Source organism: Cervus elaphus, chromosome 15 (genome assembly GCF_910594005.1).
Source record: "Cervus elaphus chromosome 15, mCerEla1.1, whole genome shotgun sequence".
NCBI classification, from domain to species: Eukaryota; Metazoa; Chordata; class Mammalia; order Artiodactyla; family Cervidae; genus Cervus; species Cervus elaphus.
In genome coordinates, this window is record NC_057829.1 from 81,432,755 (window position 1) to 81,452,170 (window position 19,416).

At 48.7% G+C, this 19,416-nt stretch overlaps 1 protein-coding gene across 1 annotated transcript; it reads right to left on the reverse strand.

Moving 5' to 3' along the window:
• Nucleotides 1–1,940: 1,940 nt before the first annotated feature.
• SFXN4 (sideroflexin 4) lies at nucleotides 1,941–17,661 on the reverse strand. Its single transcript, XM_043925119.1, has 14 exons — nucleotides 17,455–17,661; nucleotides 15,825–15,890; nucleotides 14,561–14,635; nucleotides 13,641–13,667; nucleotides 13,503–13,557; nucleotides 12,778–12,803; nucleotides 11,864–11,917; nucleotides 11,722–11,778; nucleotides 11,524–11,589; nucleotides 10,795–10,873; nucleotides 9,442–9,557; nucleotides 6,536–6,621; nucleotides 3,977–4,094; nucleotides 1,941–2,354 (listed from the first exon to the last, which is right to left on the reverse strand). Exons 1-14 carry the CDS (start codon nucleotides 17,491–17,493, stop codon nucleotides 2,277–2,279), a joined length of 942 nt encoding a protein of 313 aa, XP_043781054.1. The 5' UTR covers nucleotides 17,494–17,661; the 3' UTR covers nucleotides 1,941–2,276.
• Nucleotides 17,662–19,416: the final 1,755 nt, after the last annotated feature.

Below are 19,416 nucleotides of genomic sequence, written 5' to 3' on the forward strand. Positions count from 1 at the left end.
TGTCCTCACATTACTACTGTATCATCAATCGGGCTAAATCTTCACTTGGAGCCTTTGCACATTTGTCATTTTGTTTAGTAGAAACTTGTGGCTACATGGAGCTGACTGGTAGATCATTTTGACTGGTTTTGTCCTTTTAGGCCGTGGTGAAACACCTTTTACCAAATTTGGAGATAACTGTCATTTTGTGACCTAGGGAAAACTGAAAGTTACAGGTGCATTGTGTTTTTTTTAAGATTTATTTTTTTGGCTGTGGTGAGTCTTCATTACTGCATGCAGGCTTTCTCTAGTTGTGGTGAGCGGTGGCTACTCTTCATTGCAGCGTGAGGGCTTCTCACTGCGGTGACTTCTTGTTGTGGAGCATGGGCTTGTAGGCTCACAGACTTCAGTAGTTTCAGCTTCAGGGCTCGAGAGCACAGGCTCAGTAGTTGTGCGGCACAGGCTTAGTTGCTTCACAGCCTGTGGGATCTTCCCAGACCAGAGATCAAACCTGTGTCCCTAGCATTGCAAGACAGACTCTTAACCACTGGACCCCCAGGGAAGCCCCGCAGGCGCGTTCTGAGATGACTTGGGGCAGGGTGTGTTAGAAACACCCTCCACCCAGTACACAAACGTGAGTGCCTACTCTACACTGTGCACTGTGTATCGTATCCTGGGGCTTCCTTGATGCCCAGGACAATGGTTCTCACTCTCAAGATGCACCATCTGTGGGGGCATAGGGTCAGCAAACAGGCCATGGCATGGCCGTGTGGCAAATGCTAGGCGAGACATGAGCGCTATGGGAACACACTGAAGGAGCACCTAATTCAGTCCTGCGAATCCTGGAAGGCTCCTGGAGAAAAGTGGTTGACGTCCAGGTCAGACTTGAAGCCCAGGGAGAGGTTAACCTGGAACAGAGGGAACAGCGTGTGGGAAGGCTCAGAGACACTGATGGATGTCAGTCCAGAGTGAGGAGCGGGAGTGACAGGAGAGGAATAAAGTCTTCTACCTGCCGTGGCAAGGAATTTGGACTTGATCCTGGTGTACTGGGAGGCCATTTAAGGCTTGTAAGCAGGTGTGGTTTAGAAGAGCAGGCTAGAAATGGATTGATGAGCAGTACCAGCAGGGGATGCTGTTGGACTGCGCCGGGGTGGTGGTGGCGGACAGAGGGCTGCGGGTCTACTGAATGGGGCGGGGGCAGGAGGGGAGTAAGGGTGATGCCAGTGGTCCTGACTAAGCCAGTAAGCAGCAGTGCCATTTCCTGAGACTGGGAGCGAAAGATGCTCCCAAATATATGTCTGGATGGCAAAGTGCAGGGGACAGCTGGACGTGGGCCTCTTGCTGAGGGGAGAGCCAGCCCCGTGACAGGGCTGCCCAGTGGGCAGTGGCTGTGTGAACAGCACTGGGGGCACGGTGACAGCAGCCTCAGCAGAGGAAGGTGGGGTGGAAAGAGTGAGAGCAGAAAACTCTTTGAAAAACTTTGGCTACACAGAGGGGTGTTTGTTTTTTCATGAGCCAAGTGACTCATGCAGTTGAAATGCTCCTGGGAAGCAGCAGAGGAGGGAGGCTGAAGCCAGAGGGGGCAGTGAAGGCTGCAGAGCAAGGCCGCGAGGAAACAGGCAGGGTCGGTGGGGCCCAAGCCCAGGACACCGCTGATCATGCAGGGAGGAGGGGAGGCTGGGCGTGGGTGGACGGAGGTCAGCAGGCTTCCTGCCAGGAGGCCGAGAGCCTTGGCTTTCTCCGTGGAGGGCGAGAACGAGTCATCTGCCAGGGAGGAGAAAGAAGGAGCCTGGGTAGCAGCTGGCAAAGGTTTTAAGCAGCTGTCCAAACAGGACAGCTTACACTAAGAAGGGAAACACCATTGCTTTGGGGGTGGAATGCCTTCACCCACTCCCCACCAGTGTACCTGGAGGTGGGCTAGCAGTTTAATGCCTGTGCGTTGGGCACATGGACCTTTCTCCTTTGTTTTCAAATACTCAACTCTAGACAAGTTTATTGGTGATTTCACAGTATCCTTTCACAGGCTGACAGACAAATAGAAAACCGAATCTTACGTCACGCACACATCCCCTTAGCAACCGCATGTGGTGGGTCAGACAGGACAGCCCCCGTTTCTCTTCTTCCATCCAAGCCTGTTAACCCGAGGCAGGACCAGTCTCATCAGGTGTCTTCGTAAGCCATCCTGTCGGCACAGACACCTCTGGGGATTCCAGGACCCTTCTGGCAGGTTCTTGAAACTGAAATCTTAGAGGAAGGTTTTCACGCAGGAACCAACCAAATGCAGCTAAAACGCACACCTACACCCCTCTGTTATAGAAGAGTTCTGTTTCTTCTGTTGCCGACTGAATTTCCTTTTCAAGCTCACTGCACTGTATCTAAAAAACAAAGTTAAATTCTTAATATGCATATTCAGTTTTTTTGCCTTAGAAGTTAAAATTTTTTTTTCAGGAGTTTCCAGTGCTCTAGTGGTTAAGACCTTAGGATTTGGAGCTTTGACTGCCAAGGGCCCCTGGGTTCAATCCCTGGTCGGGGAACCAAGATCCTGCAAGCCATGTAGTGTAGGAAAAAAAAAAACAGTTCAGAAAGCATCTATTTCAGTCCAATCTTTTCAGTGATGTCTTAAAAAAAAAAAATTAACCTGGAATTCACTGGCAGTTCAGTTGTTAGGACTCCATGTGGTCACTGCTGAGGGCACAGGTTCAATCCCTGGTCAGGGAACTAAAATCCCACACACTGTGAGGCTTGCAGGATCTTAAGTTCCCTGATTAAGGGCTGAGTCTGGGCCCCTTGCATTGCAAGTTCAGAGTCCTAACTACTAGACCATCAGGAAAGTCCCTTAAAAACTTTCTTATGGAAAATTTCAAATATAAACAAATGCTGCGGCTCACACAACGTCTGAGGATGTACCCTGGGCAGGGCCCTGGCAGAACCTCTCAGCCCCGCGCTCTATCTGCAAGCCACCCAGTCAGGACAGGACCACCATTCAGCCACCTCATGCCCACCTTGGATCAACAAGTTATTTTAAACATCCAACAAATGCCAAGGCTTGCTTGATGGGGGTTGGAGGTCAGGGGGTGGTGATGGTGACAGCAACAAGCATTTCAGCCAAGAAATGCCAGAAATCAGTATCTACTATATCAGTAATGTCCTTGCTATCAGCAACAAGCCTTTGCAGAGGTATTATGACCTCCATCTGTCTTTAATAGAAACTAAGCCTCAGAGAGTTTAAGCAGATTGACCAGGGTCATGGATGAGCTGGGAATCTGAGTCCAGGCAGTCTGACTCATCACAGATTATAATATATCCTGCTCTATAGAGCAGCAGGGCCTTCCCAGGTGGCACTAGTGGTAAAGACTAAAAGTGGTAAAGAATCTATCTGCCAATGCAAGAGACAGACTCAGGTTTGATCAGGGTCAGGAAGATCCCCTGGAGTAGGAAATGGCAACCCACTCCAGTATTCTTGCCTGGGAAATCCCATAGACAGAGAAGCCTGGTGGGCTACAGTCCATGGGGCTGCAGAGTGGGACACGACTGAGCACGCACAGAACGGGTGTCCCTAGCTGCATGTGAGCACTTAAAATTAAACAGATTAAAAATTCAATCCCTCAGCCTCACTAGCTATGTTTCCAGTGCTCAACAGCCAGCTGTGATGAGGGACTACACATACTGGACAACAGATTACAACGTTTCCATCGCTGCAGAAAGCCCTATGGGATGGACCGTCACTATAGTATCTTATGAAGCTTTAAACTATCTCAAAGTTGTTTTTTTTTTTAATGTCCCAGAAAAACACTTCAGATACACAGTTAAGAAAAACAGAATCCAAAACTGTGCAAGTCATCTGCAGGGTGGGATTATGCGTAAAGGATGTTATTTTGTTTTATTCTTCTGTAAACTTGGCCCGATTTTTTTCAGAGAATGAGTTATCTCACTCTGATAATGAGGAGAAGAGACACATTTTTCTTTTTTTAAGAGGAAGTTGAAGGGGGACACTTACCCGTCTGATCTGTGGGAAGATGCTGAAGGAAACTGGTACCATCAATCCCATGACGAGGATCGTACAAGAAAACTTCAGGGTCCACAGTGACCATGGATTCTGCAGGAAAAACTGGGTCCTGTAAGAAAAAGGTACCAGGGCTTTTAAATTTAATTAAAAAAAATTTTTTTAAAGATGGCTTACTTAAATTTTTATTTATTTTTTTGGCCTCACCACACGGCACGTGGGATCTCAGTTCCCCATCCAGGGATCGAACCCAGGCCACCTGCCATGGAAGCTTGGCCTCAACCACTGGGCCACCAGGGATGTCCCTCCAGGACTTTTTTAGAGGCCCGCCCTGGGCTCAAATGGCAGTCAATTGTTTTGTGAGCAGCCGCAGGCCTGGCCTCCGTTCCTCATCACCCCACAACAGGTGATACCAGTAGCTGCACAGGTGGAGCAGTCACTACATGTCAGGCCTGGGTCAAGCACTTCACATGCATTTGCTTACCTGCTATCCCCCAACCCTATGAGGTCTATGTTATCATCTCCTTCACACCAACAAGAGGACGCAGCCACATCTTCAAATTCTTAAAAGTGAGAGGTCAGATTCTAGGACCTGCACCCTCCCCTGGACTGTGACGTTCTGACCCTGACCTCTGAGACTGTGGGAAGAAGGAGCAAGAAGCCCCGCCTGGGAAGCCAGAGATCTGGGGTCCTGGGGTCCGGCTGGGGCTTGACCACTGACAGACCCTGTGCTCTCAGGTAAGCCGCCTTCCCCTTCTGAGCCCTGAGACTTTTCAGAGGCAAAAATGAAAGGGTTGAATCAGAAGGGCCACCGCGGCCACTCTACCTGGGATACTGTCATGGGTGTGGGACGAGGTCCCTTCCAGGCACCCCAAAGGCCCACCAGGATGAGGACCACCTCTCCCCACCAGGCAGGTGGTACCACTGTGCAGGCCTTGGAGGATGAACCTCTAGATCCCAGCTTTCCCAGAATCCCCCACGTTGAGGTCAGCCAGAGAGGAGCAGGGGGACCCAACCCTGGAGAAGTCCCCACAGCCACCCAGCTGGATCGACCATGGGAAGTAGGAGTTGGACAGAACACTGCTGCTTCCTGAAATGCACTCCTTGTGTGGTCCAAGCAGAGGCTTCCTAGCTCAGCAGCCCAGACAGAGCAGGCTGGGCCAGCACCAGGCAGGTGACCCCTCCTGGACCAACAGGATCCTTTCCCAGGAGTTTGTGAACTGTGTGGAAGACACACCCTACCCTTAACCCCCCAAGATTTGCTGTGTTTTTCTCTCTCATCAAGACACTGTGAGGACTTCCCTAGTGGTCTAGTGATTAAGGGGCTTCCCAGGTGGCACTAGTGCTAAAGAACCCGCCTGCCAATATAGGTTAGACCTAAGAGACACGGGTTCAATCCTTGAGTTGGAAAGATCCCCTGGTGGAGGGCATGGCAACCCACTCCAGTACTCCGCCTTCCAATGCAGCCAGTGTGGGTTTGATCCCTGGTTGGGGAATTAAGGTCCCATATGCTGTGGGGTACGGCCAAAAATATAAAAAAAAAAAGACAAGACACTGCAAGGATACCAGCTGGGAGGTGGCCACAGTCACGTGTCAACGTGAAGAAGCCAATGTACAGAGGGAAAGGAGGAAGACAACAGCCACAAAGGAGAAGAGAGGACTGTCCTGCACAAGAGTTCTGATCAGCTGCCGCAGGCCACACCCCCCCCCCGCCCTGTTCCTGGTATCTAAACCAACGCCTCTCCTCCTGCCCTAAGCTGCTTCCTGCAAGTGGGGCCTCTCATACTAGCTGACCCCAGGGTCTCCTCCTAACAGGCCATGGCAGGGATTTCCCTGGTTGTCCAGTGGTTAAGATGCAGTGCTCCTAATACAGGGGGCCAGGGTTTGATCTGTGGTTGAGGAATTAGATCCACAAGCCACAACCAAAAGATCCTGCATGCCACAAGTAAGAACTGGCACGGCCAAATGAATAAATATTAAAATAAACAAATAAAGGAATGGCAGTCAACTGGTTCTGGGCCACTTAAGCTAATTTAACACATGCTTGGAACGAAGAGGGGAAAGAGACCTGAGCAGCAGCCATAGCACATGAGAGCTGGGAAAGTAAAGTGAAAAAGTGAAAGTGTCAGCCACTCAGTCATGTCTGACTCTGTGACCCCATGGACTACAGCCTGCCAGGCTCTTCTGTTCCTGGAATTCTCCAGGCAAGAATACTGGGGTGAGTTGCCAGGCCCCGCAAATCCTCCAAACTCATCTTTCTATCAACAGAAATGAGGAATCGAGCCTCAGCAGGTGCAGGGGCACGCCCAAGAAGTAACTGAGGACAGAGTAACTGGGGGAGAGTCCAGGTTTGTTGGAATGTGCACATCAGGATTTCCACACCTGCCCTAAATCAATCCTACCATCTTAATGGTGATGAAGACTGTTTAGAGGGAAGATTCCTAAAGGACCTTCTTCCCATCCCACTCATCAGATTCAGTATTTGACAAATTTTATACAATTTTGATGGTCAACATGTTTATTCCTTCCCGGGGATATAAGCATACCTCTTACCTTTTAAAAAAGTATGCGAAGACTTCAGGAATAAACGCAGAGGTCCCAAACAGCACAACTCTGGATGTTGCTGTATCTTTAACGGCCTAGTGGAAATGAAAAGAAAGCAGCTTAGCACATGGAGTAGGCCGAGTTCCAGGGATCTTGCAAGTCATGACAGAGACTGGCAAGCTGCCATTCTCCCCTCTCTGCACGTGCAAAGGGCTGGAAGCAGCGCTTGACCTGCATACGTACAGAAAATGCCTGGAGTTGGTGCCTGGAATGACCGGAGATGAGATTAACCTCTCCATGACTCCACAATGGTCTCCATCACTCCCACCAACCACCCCAAATAAAACATTAATTACAAGCAGAAGCAGCTGACAGACAAATCCTTACTTAGAACCAAATGGCAGTCCCTTTGCTAGAAAAGCTTGATTTACCACTGAGGACATCGCCACATTTTTCTTTCAGTCCAGGATTCTGCCACCCACCTTCCTCTCCTAAACTGCCCCCAGCTAATCCCACTCCTTCCAGGAGGGGAAGCCCAGCTCTCAGTGCACTGGCATGGCATCATGTCTGCGTGTAACATGCATGAGTCTGCCTGCATGCTCCCATCTTTTGCTTGTGTGATGAACAGTGTTTTATAAAATTTTATTTTGCATAAACATATATGTATAGTCTATACTGTGTTGCCATCTTTTCTATAAGTTACTCTCTATATTGAACCTTTAAACATATCACTGACAGTATGGGTTATATGCACAAAAATCACGTGTACTCAAGGGCAATATCGGAGATGTTCAAGGGAAATTTTGACTATAGATGACACTTGCGTTGGAATGTCAGAACTCGACCTCTGGGTAAGGCACAACTCTACACGCTGAGTGTAAGATAGACAGGCACTCTGCCCACCCTGCCCTCCCCTGAAATCTGTTCTGTGCACTTCCGGCCTCCTGTGACTCCGTGGCTACAGCCCATTGTCCAGGCTTCTCTGCTGTGGCCCACATGCCTGTTCTGCCCAGGACACTAATGCTCGGCTCATCTGATCCCCTGCAGGAATGCCCTTCCCCCACGAGGACAGAGGGCTGCAAGGAGGGTGTGGCTTTTAAAAATAACCTTTCAGGAATACAAGATAAAGTCGCTGGAAGAAGAAAAGAGTGGTAGCTGAGCCTGGAGTGTTTCGGCGTCAGCAGGGCAAGGCCGGCCCCTCTCCATTTGTCTTGTGTGGAAGGGAAGACATTCCAAACCAGACACCGGTCATGAGACACTGCGAGATGCGTGGCGGCCTGCAACTGAGTAGCCAACACGGCCAGGCAAAGGAAAACAGCATGGACTAGGCTCCTGAAATCTAATCAAAGGTGCTCTATTACAATCAGATATTGCTGGTTACGCAGTTTCTGAAATTTTAGCTGAAGAAAAGAAATCTTCTGGTGACAGGGAAGTGATAAAAGAATGACCAAGCTTACGCATGGTCACAGACACTTTATTCTTAAGAGAAAGATCAACTTTTTTTTTAAGATCACCAAACCTTTCTTTCACCCTAAATTGGCCATGTTGCAAACAAGGAAGCTCCTCTCAATAAGATGGGCTAGATAACTGGGTAGCCAGCAGGGCCCGAGGCTCCCTCCCAGCCCCTGGAGAGAAGCAATGCTGACCAGTGAGGGGTGGGTCTCCAGAGCCCACCACAGCACCCGAGAGGCGGGAGGAGCTAAAGAACAACTTGGGGATTAAACATTCACTCTCGTGTTTCCCACCGTGCCCTGCAGTTAAAATTCAGCTGAAGAAAAATGCCAACACACATCCACACACACAGTTGTAGGTACACAAGCAGTCAGAGTGGCATCAAGGGCAACAGCCAAAAGTTGGACACAATCCAAATCTCCATCGCCTGGGGAGCAGACAAGCAAAATGTGGTATAGTGGAAGACTACTCGGCAATAAAAAGCCATGCACTACCAGTGCATTAAAAGATGAATGAACCTCAAAAGTCAAAGAGGCCAGACAAAAATACTGTGATTCACTTGTATGAAACTTCTAGAAAAGACAAAACAATGAAGACATAAAGCAGATCAGTGTTTCCCTGGGGCTGCGGGTGGGAGGGGGAGTGACTGAAACAGAATTCTGTTTCACCCGACAGAATTTTCAGGGGGATGAAAATGTTCTAAAATTGGACTGTGGCAGAACTTCCCTGGTGGTCCAAGGGCTAAGACTGTGCTCCCAGTCTTGGTCAATCCCTGGTCAGGGAACTAGATCCCACAAGCTGCAACTAAGAGTTTCCGCATGCCGCAACTAAGACCCAATACAGCCAAATGATAAAAATTTAGATAATAATAAAATAAATCTCAATATATACATATATATTTGGGTTCTCTGGTAGCTCAGCTGGTAAAGAATCCGACTGCAATGCAGGAGATCCCAATTCGATTCCTGGGTGGGAAGATCTGCTGGAGAAGGTGGCGCTAGTGGTAAAGAACCCGCCTGCTAAGGCAGGAGACAGAAGAGGCGTGGGTTCAATCCCTGGCTCGGGAAGATCCTCTGGAAGAGGAGGGTGTGGCAACCGACTCCAGTATTCTTGCCTGGAGAATCCCACAGACAGAGGAGTCTGGTGGGCTACAGTCCATAGGGCTCCAAAAAAGTCGGACACGACTGGAGCGACTTAGCACCGCCCACACTTAACGTATTTATATAGATGACTGAAAGATAGATGGTCAGATATTCTATTGGTTCTGTTTCTCTGGAGAACCCAGATACTGCATCACCTTTTAAACATCACAGTGCAAATGTGAACTCTCTCTGAGCACCATGAGAAAAGACAGATAAGAAAAGGCTGAAGGGAGATGTGAATTTGTTACCAGCTCAGACTGACAATTAAATTCTTCGCCCCAAAGGCAAGCAGCTTGTAGCTTCACAGCGTGGGTCCCCTACCTTTGTCCCGGCTTTTCTGGAATAACCTATGACATTGCCTTCCTTGTCCATGACCTCGATCCCGCGTATGGGCTCCAAACTTCGGGAGGCGATCACGTTCATCCCACTGAGCTGGGCTGTGGACGTAAAGAAGGAAACAGAGGGATGAGTGTGGGTCCAGTGAAGGGACATGTTTTCGAGGGTCACGCCTCTTTCTCTGATGGGTGTGCTTTGCCGATCCATGGGTGGTCACCTGACACATACAAAGTCAGCTCTCTCCTGGGCTGTGGAGTAGGGGTCAGAACTGCTGGCCTCTCGGCCTTGGATCCTGACTACAGCCTAGCCCCAGGTCCCGACACCCTTGACAGGATTCCCAGAAAAACCCCTGGGCCTTTGAAATATGCCTGCCTTCTTTGCTGAAGCTGGCTTGACCCAGTTTCTATAACATAATTTCCCAGATTTTACCACTGACCTAATTCTGCCAACACTTCAAGCTGCTTTGATTTCCAAGCCCAAATGCTGAGGGTGAATTACTGAACTTGCAGGCTGGCAAATTTAAAACAGTTGGTGACTATCTCTGTCCCTCCCTTGGAGTCATACTACTGGTTTGAAATCCCCAAGACTACTACTTCCTCCATGGGTAACCCTAGAAAATCTCCCTAACCGCCCCTTGCCTCAGTCTCCTCATCTGTAAGTGGGGATAATATTACCTGCCTCTAAGTTGTTGTCAAGATTCAGTGAAATAATATATGGACAAGGCTTGTACAATCTTTACAAAGAGATGGAGACATAGAGAACGGACGTGCGGACACAGAGAGGGATGGGGAGAGGGGAGTGAACTGGGAGATTGGGATTGACATATATACATTTCCATGTGTAAAACAAGACAGCCAGTGGGAAGCTGCTCTTTAGCACAAGAGCTTAGCTTAGTGCTCTGTGATGACCTGGAGGGGTGGGATGGGGGCGGTGGGAAGGAGGTTCAAGACGGAGGGTAAATGTGTGTACACACACACACACACACACACACAGAGACATACATATAGGGATTCACTTCGCTGTACAGCAGAAACGAACATTGTAAAGCAATTATATTTCAAGAAAAAATTTTAAAAAATATTAATTGGAGTATATTTGTTATAAATAATAAATATATATTTATATAAATATAAATAAATAAAATGTAATTTGTGTTTCCAGGTTCGTGTTCATCCTTTGACAACTAAAGGGGTACCTACAGAGAAAGCATCATTTCTCAAACCAAAGACCCCATCTGGACCTGGGGGCACCAGCAAGCTATAAATGGTGGCTCTCACCAACTGCAGTGAGGCCCAGGGACTGGGGTATCCCTGAAGATGGAGGCAGGCTCCCGCTTACCGAGAATGATGACGGGAATGACGTTTCTGCTCAGAACGCTATTCATTGAAAGCTTTACTTGGAGCAAACGAGGGAATAACTAGAAAACGAGAGAGACGAATCATCATTGCATGGGACCAGCAGAGGGCTAGTGTCAGCCTAGTTCCTTTTACAGGGCAGGACCCTGCAAGTGTCTCCACACGTTTCTTGTTTTAATTCCTGCAACACTGAAGTGCTCTCCCTGATCCTCAGAGGAACGCTTAGAGATTTAGGCTACAGAATGTGTCCAGAGTCACTAAGATGTTAAGGATTTGACCCAAGAGGTGAACCCAGGCTCACCAGACTCTGAAGTCTACATTATCACTCATTACAGTATCCCGACATTGAAAGCAACACATAATTTGTATAACATGTTTACAAACATGACATTATTCTTTTTTTTGGTCGCATAGTGCTGCATATGGGATCTTAGTTCCCTGACCTAAGGGAACTACACCCCCTGCAGTGGAAGTTCAGAGTCTTAACCACTGGACCACCAGTCAAGTCCCCTGAATTAATTTTTTTAAGAAAGATAACAGTACTGAGTCCATGCCTAGAAACTTAGAAAAAAAAATCACATAATTTGGGGGTTATAGGATTACAGGTAACTTTGATTTTCTTCATGTCTTAATCATACTTTCTAAATTCAGTTAGAACATAAAATTTTGATTCTGAAGAGTAAAAGATTTGACACATTTTAAAAATACATACGCCCAAAAAAGTTGAAGACACAATCACTCCTGCACCTAGTAATAAGCTCTCGTGTGCACGACGATCCTAGGGAAAAACAAAGGTTCATATTTAGTAAATGCCACAGTTCTACCCAGGAAAGATAATTCCAACAAACACACAAAATCGCCAAAAGAAACACCGTGAAACTGCATGCCCTCCGGGCCTCGTGATACTCACATAACTTGCATTTCCATTGACGATGTTGAAGACTGTACTGTAGGTGTAGAAGGAGGCCTACAGGAAGACAGAGGCTAACACGTCACATTTTGGTTTCAAGTTCAACAAAATTCAATAATTCTGAAATAGAAAGAATTGCTACCTGAGGTAAAATCATGGACTTCAGACTTTTCACCGGTAGCATTGACAGAAATAGCTGTAAAGAAAGTAAAGCAGATACAGACTACTATATATGAAATAAACAAGGACCTACTGTGTAGTACAGGGAACTATACCCAAGATCTTGTAATAACCTACAATGGAAAAGAACCTGAGAAAGAATACATATAAAATGAATCACTCTGCGGTAAACCTGAAACACTGTAAATGAAGTATACTTCAATTAAAGAAAATAATGCATAGCTGAGAGCGTCTTGGGTGGGAGGGAAGGCTTGTGGCACACAGAACCTCCCCAGGGAGATGTAGAACTGAGTCCCCAAGAGCAGGGGCAAGAAGCGGAAGATGTGGATGCCCGGGGCTAGTGGCCCGTGGACAGGTGGTATTGGATGGGCCCCCATGGGCAGTGAGAGCCCAGGGGTGCCTCACACTGGTCCCCGTCTCCAGACATGCAATCGAGCAGGGCGGCTGAGAAGCATCATTTTAATTTATTTTAAATTAAACTTGCAGGGGGCAGAGCCAAGATGGACAGCTTCACTTCGGGTGATTCCGGGTCCCAGGGGAGGGCCTGCCTGATTGGGGGGGAGGGGACTTGGGGAGAGGAGGTGACAGCCAGTGACATGGGCCTGTGCCATGGAGTATGTCCTAACTCATTAACCTCCTCCTTAGTGCTTGGCCCATGGTAGGTATTCAAAGAAAGGGCTACCTTGTGACATTGTGTATCCTCAACAGGCCCTGATGCCCGGGGGGATAAGTAGAGGTGGGGTGTGGACAAGGGTCAGAGGTGAGAGGTCCTAACCATCTATCAGGCAGTCACGGGACAGGGGCCCAGAGCTTAGGAGATGCCTGGACGTCCTCCTGACCCCTTGGCTTCTTAGTGGTGAATGGCAGCTTACTCACCGTGGGTGCCGTGAAAGGCAGGAGAGCTGGCGAGAAAGACAAGAGGGTCAGTGACGGCAGAGAGGGTGGAAAACCGCCCACCCTGAAGCCTCTTCTCAGGCATGGGAGTCAAAGGATATTTTTTACGCACTTTTCTTTCTAATAAAAATAATAACTACGTGCATAAGGCAAAACTTAAAACCAGCACAGCAGAGGAAGACCTGACCAGGCTTTCTCTCATTGAGGGTAAGTGGTCACTTGTTGCAAATCTTTGTTCATCCTTCTAGGTGAATTCAATACATCTGTGACACTGTGACTTATAATAAGACATATGTATTTGCTCTTCATCCCTATCCCTGGCCCAGAGATCCTAAAACCCTTGAAATTTCCTAAGTGAGAAGGGCGATAAAGGTAAAAGGAGTGTCTCTTATTCTTTAAAATTTATTTGGCTAAACCAGGTCTTAGCTGTGGCACGCAGGATCTAGTTCCCTGGTTGAGGATCGAACCTGGGCCTCCTGCGTTGAGAGCATGGAGTCTTAGCCACTGGGCCACCCAGGAAGTCCCAAGTGCCTCTCATTCTTCAAAGCAAGCCCCTTTCAACCACACCTGAGATAATGTCAATGCGGTGACTCTGGGAAAGCACCGAAGGATGGGGCTGGTTGCCAGGGGAACCAACCACATGACTTGGAGGGAGGCAAGGTTTTCTAAAGGTTACAAACCACTTGTGAAAATTAGAATCAACTCACCTGCAGGTCGAAAAGGACCAGGGATTAGCCTGCTATTGTCAGGATGCACTGTGGACTTCAGAAGGGTACACACAAAGGTGAGTCTGATGTTTGGTTTTGTTATTTTAGGCTAAAAATTAGGATGGGGCTGAAACTTACAAGACTTCTCTTCCAGGCTTCTTGTATCTAAAAAGAGAAAGACCAAGCAATAGTTTTTAAAGGTGTCCTGGCAGCCAAAATAGCTCCTCTCCAGTTTCATTTGTGGTATCACCTTTGCTCCACCTTTCAGGGAGTGAAGGGTGAACTGTTTTCTACCACGGGGGCAGAGCAGATCAAAACAAGTAAATCAAATGAGTGAACTAACAAGAAGCAAAAAGAAGAGCCACACGAAAATGACCAAAACATTAAAAAGGCCCCCAGGTTTGTGACCTTGGAGAGGCCAACATCTAACTTGCCCCTTGGGGGAGTCCTTGAATGCCGCCAGCCTCCCCCAGCTCAGAGCAGAGCAGGCTGTGTGCAAACCACGCTATTAGCCAAGTCACTGTAAGAGAGCCAGGTGTGAGTTCAGAGGCCCCAACAAGTTCTTAGAAAAACCAAGTTAAACATGCGAGCTTTCCGCAGGCTGCCTCAAGGGACTGATGTTTGTGGGCTCTGGAAAGCCCCACTCGCTGCAAGGTAGATAACAAACACTGGGCTTAAGTCTTTGGGCAGGGGCTGTAACCCCGCCCCGTAACACTGCTTCTAACAGGGAGCAGATTCTGACTTCAGAGGCCTGCCAGAATTCTGGAATTTGCCATGGGGCTCAGGAGTCAGCTACAGAGAATAGATACTGCAACTGCCCATCTCTGTTGCACAGGAAGAACCCTATGCTGTTTTCCCTTAATACTAGTTCCTAACAGTAGTAACTCATATTCATCTGGCTTACAAGAAGGAATCATAACTATATTTTAAAAGCTAACCCAACTGAGCAGTGTTTATGATGCCAAAATACCACCTGATTTCAGACCATGCAGTTAGAATCACCTGAAGGCACCCAAGCCCAGCTTTGAGCCAGGCACACCTGGGAACAAGAAACATACCCTTTTGTCCTCCAAGTCACCTCTGGATGCATCTTCATTTGTTAACAAGAGTTGCCTCGATTTTTCTATTTTTTCCTACAATTAGATATAAAGAAATCAAGCAATGATCTCAACTTCAGATTTATCCACAGATTTAAGGATCACATGCTTACTAACACCTGATTTTAATTTTTTTTTTTTTTTTTACTTCTCCAAGAGGCTCGCAGGATCTTAATTCTTGACCAGGGATTGAAGCCACACTCTCAGTATTCCACTGCATGAGTATGCCATTTTATATTTCTCTATTTCCCTACTGATGTGCATTCAGCTTGTTTCCTGTTTTTCTCTATTATAAACAAGACGACAGGAAGCATTTATTTGAGCACAAAGATGGGAGTGCCCCTGTGGATCTGGCTGTAAGTGTCGTTGCTGGTCTCTCACGAAGGGTTTCTCTTCCTCTTCATCCCTCAGCCACACCTGGTTCAAACTCTCCTCTTTCACTTAGATAATTGAGTCATCCCCTGAACTGATCATAGTCTGGGTCCCTCTGGTTACTCGTCAGATGGCTAAGTAAAAATCCCTCTTGTCTGAATGACCCACAAGGACCTTCCAGAACTGTCCGGTTCCCCTGAGTTAAAAGACCCAGTAACTGGGTGACCTGGCCCCTGCCGCCCTCCCCTTTGCTCACAGTCCTGTCTTCCTGACAGTTCCTCCCTCCCAGCCTTCTTTAAATAACCTCCCCCAATTCCCTGCTACACCTTGCCCTTGGAGCCCGGAGTCAAGGTCTGTGGCTAGCTTTGCTTCTCTGTCCTCCATCACCAGGGAGGTTTGTTTTGATTCCCTTTGAAACCACCAGCACCAGGCCCAGGATTTGGTTGGTGTTGTTTAGTCGCTAAGTCCTGTCCAACTCTTTTGTGGCCCCAGGGACTGCAGCCCGCCAGCCTCCTCTGTCCACGGGATTTCCTAGGCAAGAATACTGGAGTGGGTTGCCACTTGCTTCTCCAGGGGATCTTCCAAACCCAGGAACTGAACCTGTGTCTCTTGCGTTGCAGGCGGATTGTCTACCACTGAGTCACTCACCTGGGAAGCCAGGATTTGGTACTACCTGTTAAATGGATTGCTCTTATGTAGCAACTTTCCAATCTCAAGTTCATTCACAAGAAATAAAAACATGATAATATACATGGATTCTGCTATTTCAACTGCTTTGATAAGAGACACACAGCCTTCACATTTCAGAATAAAGTGTGAAATTCACTATTTTTGAAAACAAGAAAATACTTACAATTGAAAGGACCAAATTCGTAGGATCCAACAAGTCTGTCCACTGAAGAACTCTTTGAATAAAAGACTTGAGAGGGGCAGGAGCACCAGAGAGGTTAATGGCAGCAGAAAAACAAAAACAGGTAATAACACTTAACAATATTTTTAGAACCTCATAGGGCCTTCTCCTTGCAGCATCTCCTAGAATCCTCACAACATCCCCATCCTACAGGTGAAGACACTGAAGCTTCCAAGGGCTCATGAATGTACTCAAGGAAGCCCAACCAGGAAATGACCCAATGGCCTGTGCTCTTCACCTCAAATTGCTCTTGAGGGTTACAAGCCCAGACTCTGGGGTCAAATGGACCTATGTTCACACCCCACATATCACCTTGAAGCACTGCCTAGAAAGGTCTCAATCCTTCTAGATTCCTAGAAAGGAATCTGTTTCTTCACACCCCTTGGGTGGTTATAAGGCTTGCATGCATGCTCAGTCATGTCGTTAAAACCCTAAGGACTAAAAAAAAAAAAAAAAACCCCTAAGGACTGTAGCGCGCCAGGCTCCTCTGTCCATGGGATTCTCCAGGCAAGACCACTGGAGTGAGTTGCCATCCCCTTATCCAGGGGATCTTCCTGATGCAGGGATGGAACGGGAGTCTCCTGCACTGCAGCAGATTCTCTACCAGAGTCACCTGCAAAGACCGGTTATAAGGCTTAACTCCAGTCATAAAGAACTGGACACTTCAGTGAAGGCTCAATACAGGCAGTTTGGTTCACATGTGGAGAAAGAAGGCCTGGTTTGCTCCCTAAAGCCCCCAAACTTTGCAGTGATTCCCGCTTAGAGGCCTGGCTCTGCTAGGACAACTTGAGTTTCCTGTCCTTGACTTTCCCACCTAAGAGAACCGAGCTAGGCTCTGCTCTAGGTCAAGGCGGAAAGAGAACACTCTAGAAACGTGCTGTCCAATTAACCACATGTGGCCAGGCCAATTCCAGATGTGCTGTATGTGGAAACCATACATAAAGACTTCCTACAGAAAAGGATGCAAGAAATCTCATTTATAATTTTTTATACCAATTACATGTTGAAATGTTAATATTTTGTTTCTACTGAGCTACATGCAATATATTATTAAAATTAAAATGTGAAAAGTCATATATTTTTAATGTGACTACTAGAAAATTTGGAATTACCCACGTGGCGCCATCTTATTTCTATTGGACAGCGCCTCCCGGCCACTGCCTGGAGGCGGGGCTTCGCGCAGCCCTGAATCTCAAGGTCGGGCGGCTGAGCCTACAGACTCCTGGGGAGGACCTGTTTTGTGCCTCTCCAGCCTGGTGCTCAGCAACAGCCTAGGCAGCAGAAGCAGACCCCTGAGGGGTGCGGAGTGACTCCTGGTTCGTGCGATCTGCAGGGTGACACTGTGTTACCTACCCTCCCTAGCCAAGCCTGCGGCAGAGGCGACGCACGCTAACAGCCGTGGCCGTCGGCATCCTGCAAGCCCGGCTTTCCTTTCGTTCCCTCCCGGGGTCTGAGACGGGAAGGTGGGTGCTGCGACCACGTGGCCTGCCCAAGGTCGCGGCGGCCAGCGGCGACTCCAGGCCGCGCGGCCCGCGCCCTCCCCGCCCCCAGCCGCTCCGGGCCCGGGCCGTACTTGGCGTTCGGTGATCCAGAAGCGCACGTTGGGCTCCATGCGGGCGGCGGCGCCGCTGCACCCTGGGAGCCGCCCGGCCCCCCGCGCTTCTTCCTCCTCTTCCGGGCTCCTCTTCCTGGGACCTTAGGAGCTGCCAGGAAAGGCCGCGGCGGCCGGGCCTGGCGGGGAGGAGGAGCCGGGCGGCGAGCCCCGCCCCGGGCACGCGCGCGTCCCCTGCCCCGGCTCCCTGGCCCGCGTGCGCTGGGCTCCTCCTTTCCGCGTGCGCTCTGTTCCAGCTCCCGGGGTCCCGCGCGCCTGCTGTTGCCGGGAGCCCACCTCCGCCATAGGCCAGGTCTTCCCAACCTTGTTCCTCCCTTTCGGGTAGGCTGGCCGCCTCCGGGCCTAGACGGGTCGCCTATGTAACAAAGCCCATATCACGGGACCTACAGTGGAGATCCGTTCAGGGGCGCCTGGCGCCTTCCGCAGGCTCACCCTGCAGTCCTACAGCGTCTGACTTCCCCTAGCACAGGCTTTGTACCCTCGGAAATCTCTTTGATTGCACCTGAAGTCCAGCGTACACGGGATGGGGGATAGGACGTGCTACATAATTTGTGCGGCCCAGTGGTACCTCTTTTTTGAATTTTCAAAAGTCGACTTGAGAGCATTATACCAAACCCCGGGGCCCTCCTAGGTTCCCCAGCCCTGCCTCCCAGGCAGTGTCTCTGCCCAAGGGTTTTCCCCTGCGCTGGGGCAAACCCAGTTTCCTCTGCTGTACACGAGAGAGGGTAGAGACCACTTGTAGAGGAAAATGTGCCTTCCTTCGGCCTCCACCCACTTCCCCAGCACTGGGGTGTGTGAGGGTTATGTGTGTTTGTGGAAGGCTGGATGTTGAGGGCCTTCAAGGGGCTCCTCAGTCGTCCCAGGTTAGGGACCTGGTGCCATGGAATACTTGTTTGTGGCCATGGTCGTCAGTAACTTCAAGTCTACTTTCTCATCTGTAAAATGACAATAATTGTACCTATTGTGTTTTTGTTGTTGGTCCAATGAGATAAAACATGTGAAAGCCCTAGCAGTGCTGGGTCCATAGGAAGTCCTCAATCTGGACCACTTGCAGCCGGTTGGCCTTTGCCCTCCCTTTGATTTCACCTCCAGGAACATGAAAGCAGCTCATGGTTTTCTTCAGGCCCATGTGGCTTCTCAGCTCCCACAGATCACTTTTCCATATCTCCAAGACTTCGTCTCCTCCTCCAGGAAGGCTTTCTTGATGCCCATAGCCAGGTAAGGTGCTCCCCTCCTCAGAGTTCCCCGGAAGGCATCTATTGCACCGTAGTATTTAGCACATCTGTATTATCCTGCTGGCTCTACCGCAAGTATGTCACAAATCCAGCCCAGCTGACCTGCTTTCCTCTCTGCACTGTTATGGGTCTAGTCTTAAGATAGGAGCCAGAGTGAACCTCTAAGAACAAGGTGATGTGACTCTTCTCAAAACATTTTTGCCATTTCCTGTCTCAGAATAGAATCTGAAGTCCTTAGCTTGCCCATAAAGCCCTCTGGGCTCCCCATTACCATTCTCCTCCTTACTGGGTCTGGTCACATTGTCCTTCAATTTTTCTCCCACCCCAAGTCCACTCTTGCCTCAGGGCCTTTGCACTTGTCATTTGCTTTGCCTAGAACCTTTTTATCCCTGCAACTCCCTCACCTTCTAGGTGTTTTATCTCATTTGACACCAAAACCCCAAGGTAGGTACAATTACAGTCATTTTGCAGATGAGAATACAGACCTGGAGAGACTGACTCCCTGAAACCCTATTAAAATACCTGTACCTCTCTGCTCTAGTCCCTTTTTCCACTTTACTGTCCTTCCAGACATTCTATGTAATGTTATTGTTTACTCCCTCTACAATGTAAGTGCAAAAAGGAAGAGGTATGTCTTTTTTGTTCGTTCTGCCTCCAAAATAGTACCTAGCATATAGTAGGCACTCTA

Coding starts and splice junctions, on each gene's coding strand:
- SFXN4 (XM_043925119.1), bottom strand. CDS start 17,493: ATGGAGCCCAACGTGCGCTTCTGGATCACCGAACGCCAA. Junction 14,636..15,824: donor CGAATTTGGTCCTTTCAATT/GTAAGTATTTTC, acceptor ATCTAATTGTAG/GAAAAAATAGAAAAATCGAG. Junction 12,804..13,502: donor TGGTCCTTTTCGACCTGCAG/GTGAGTTGATTC, acceptor CTTTCTCGCCAG/CTCTCCTGCCTTTCACGGCA.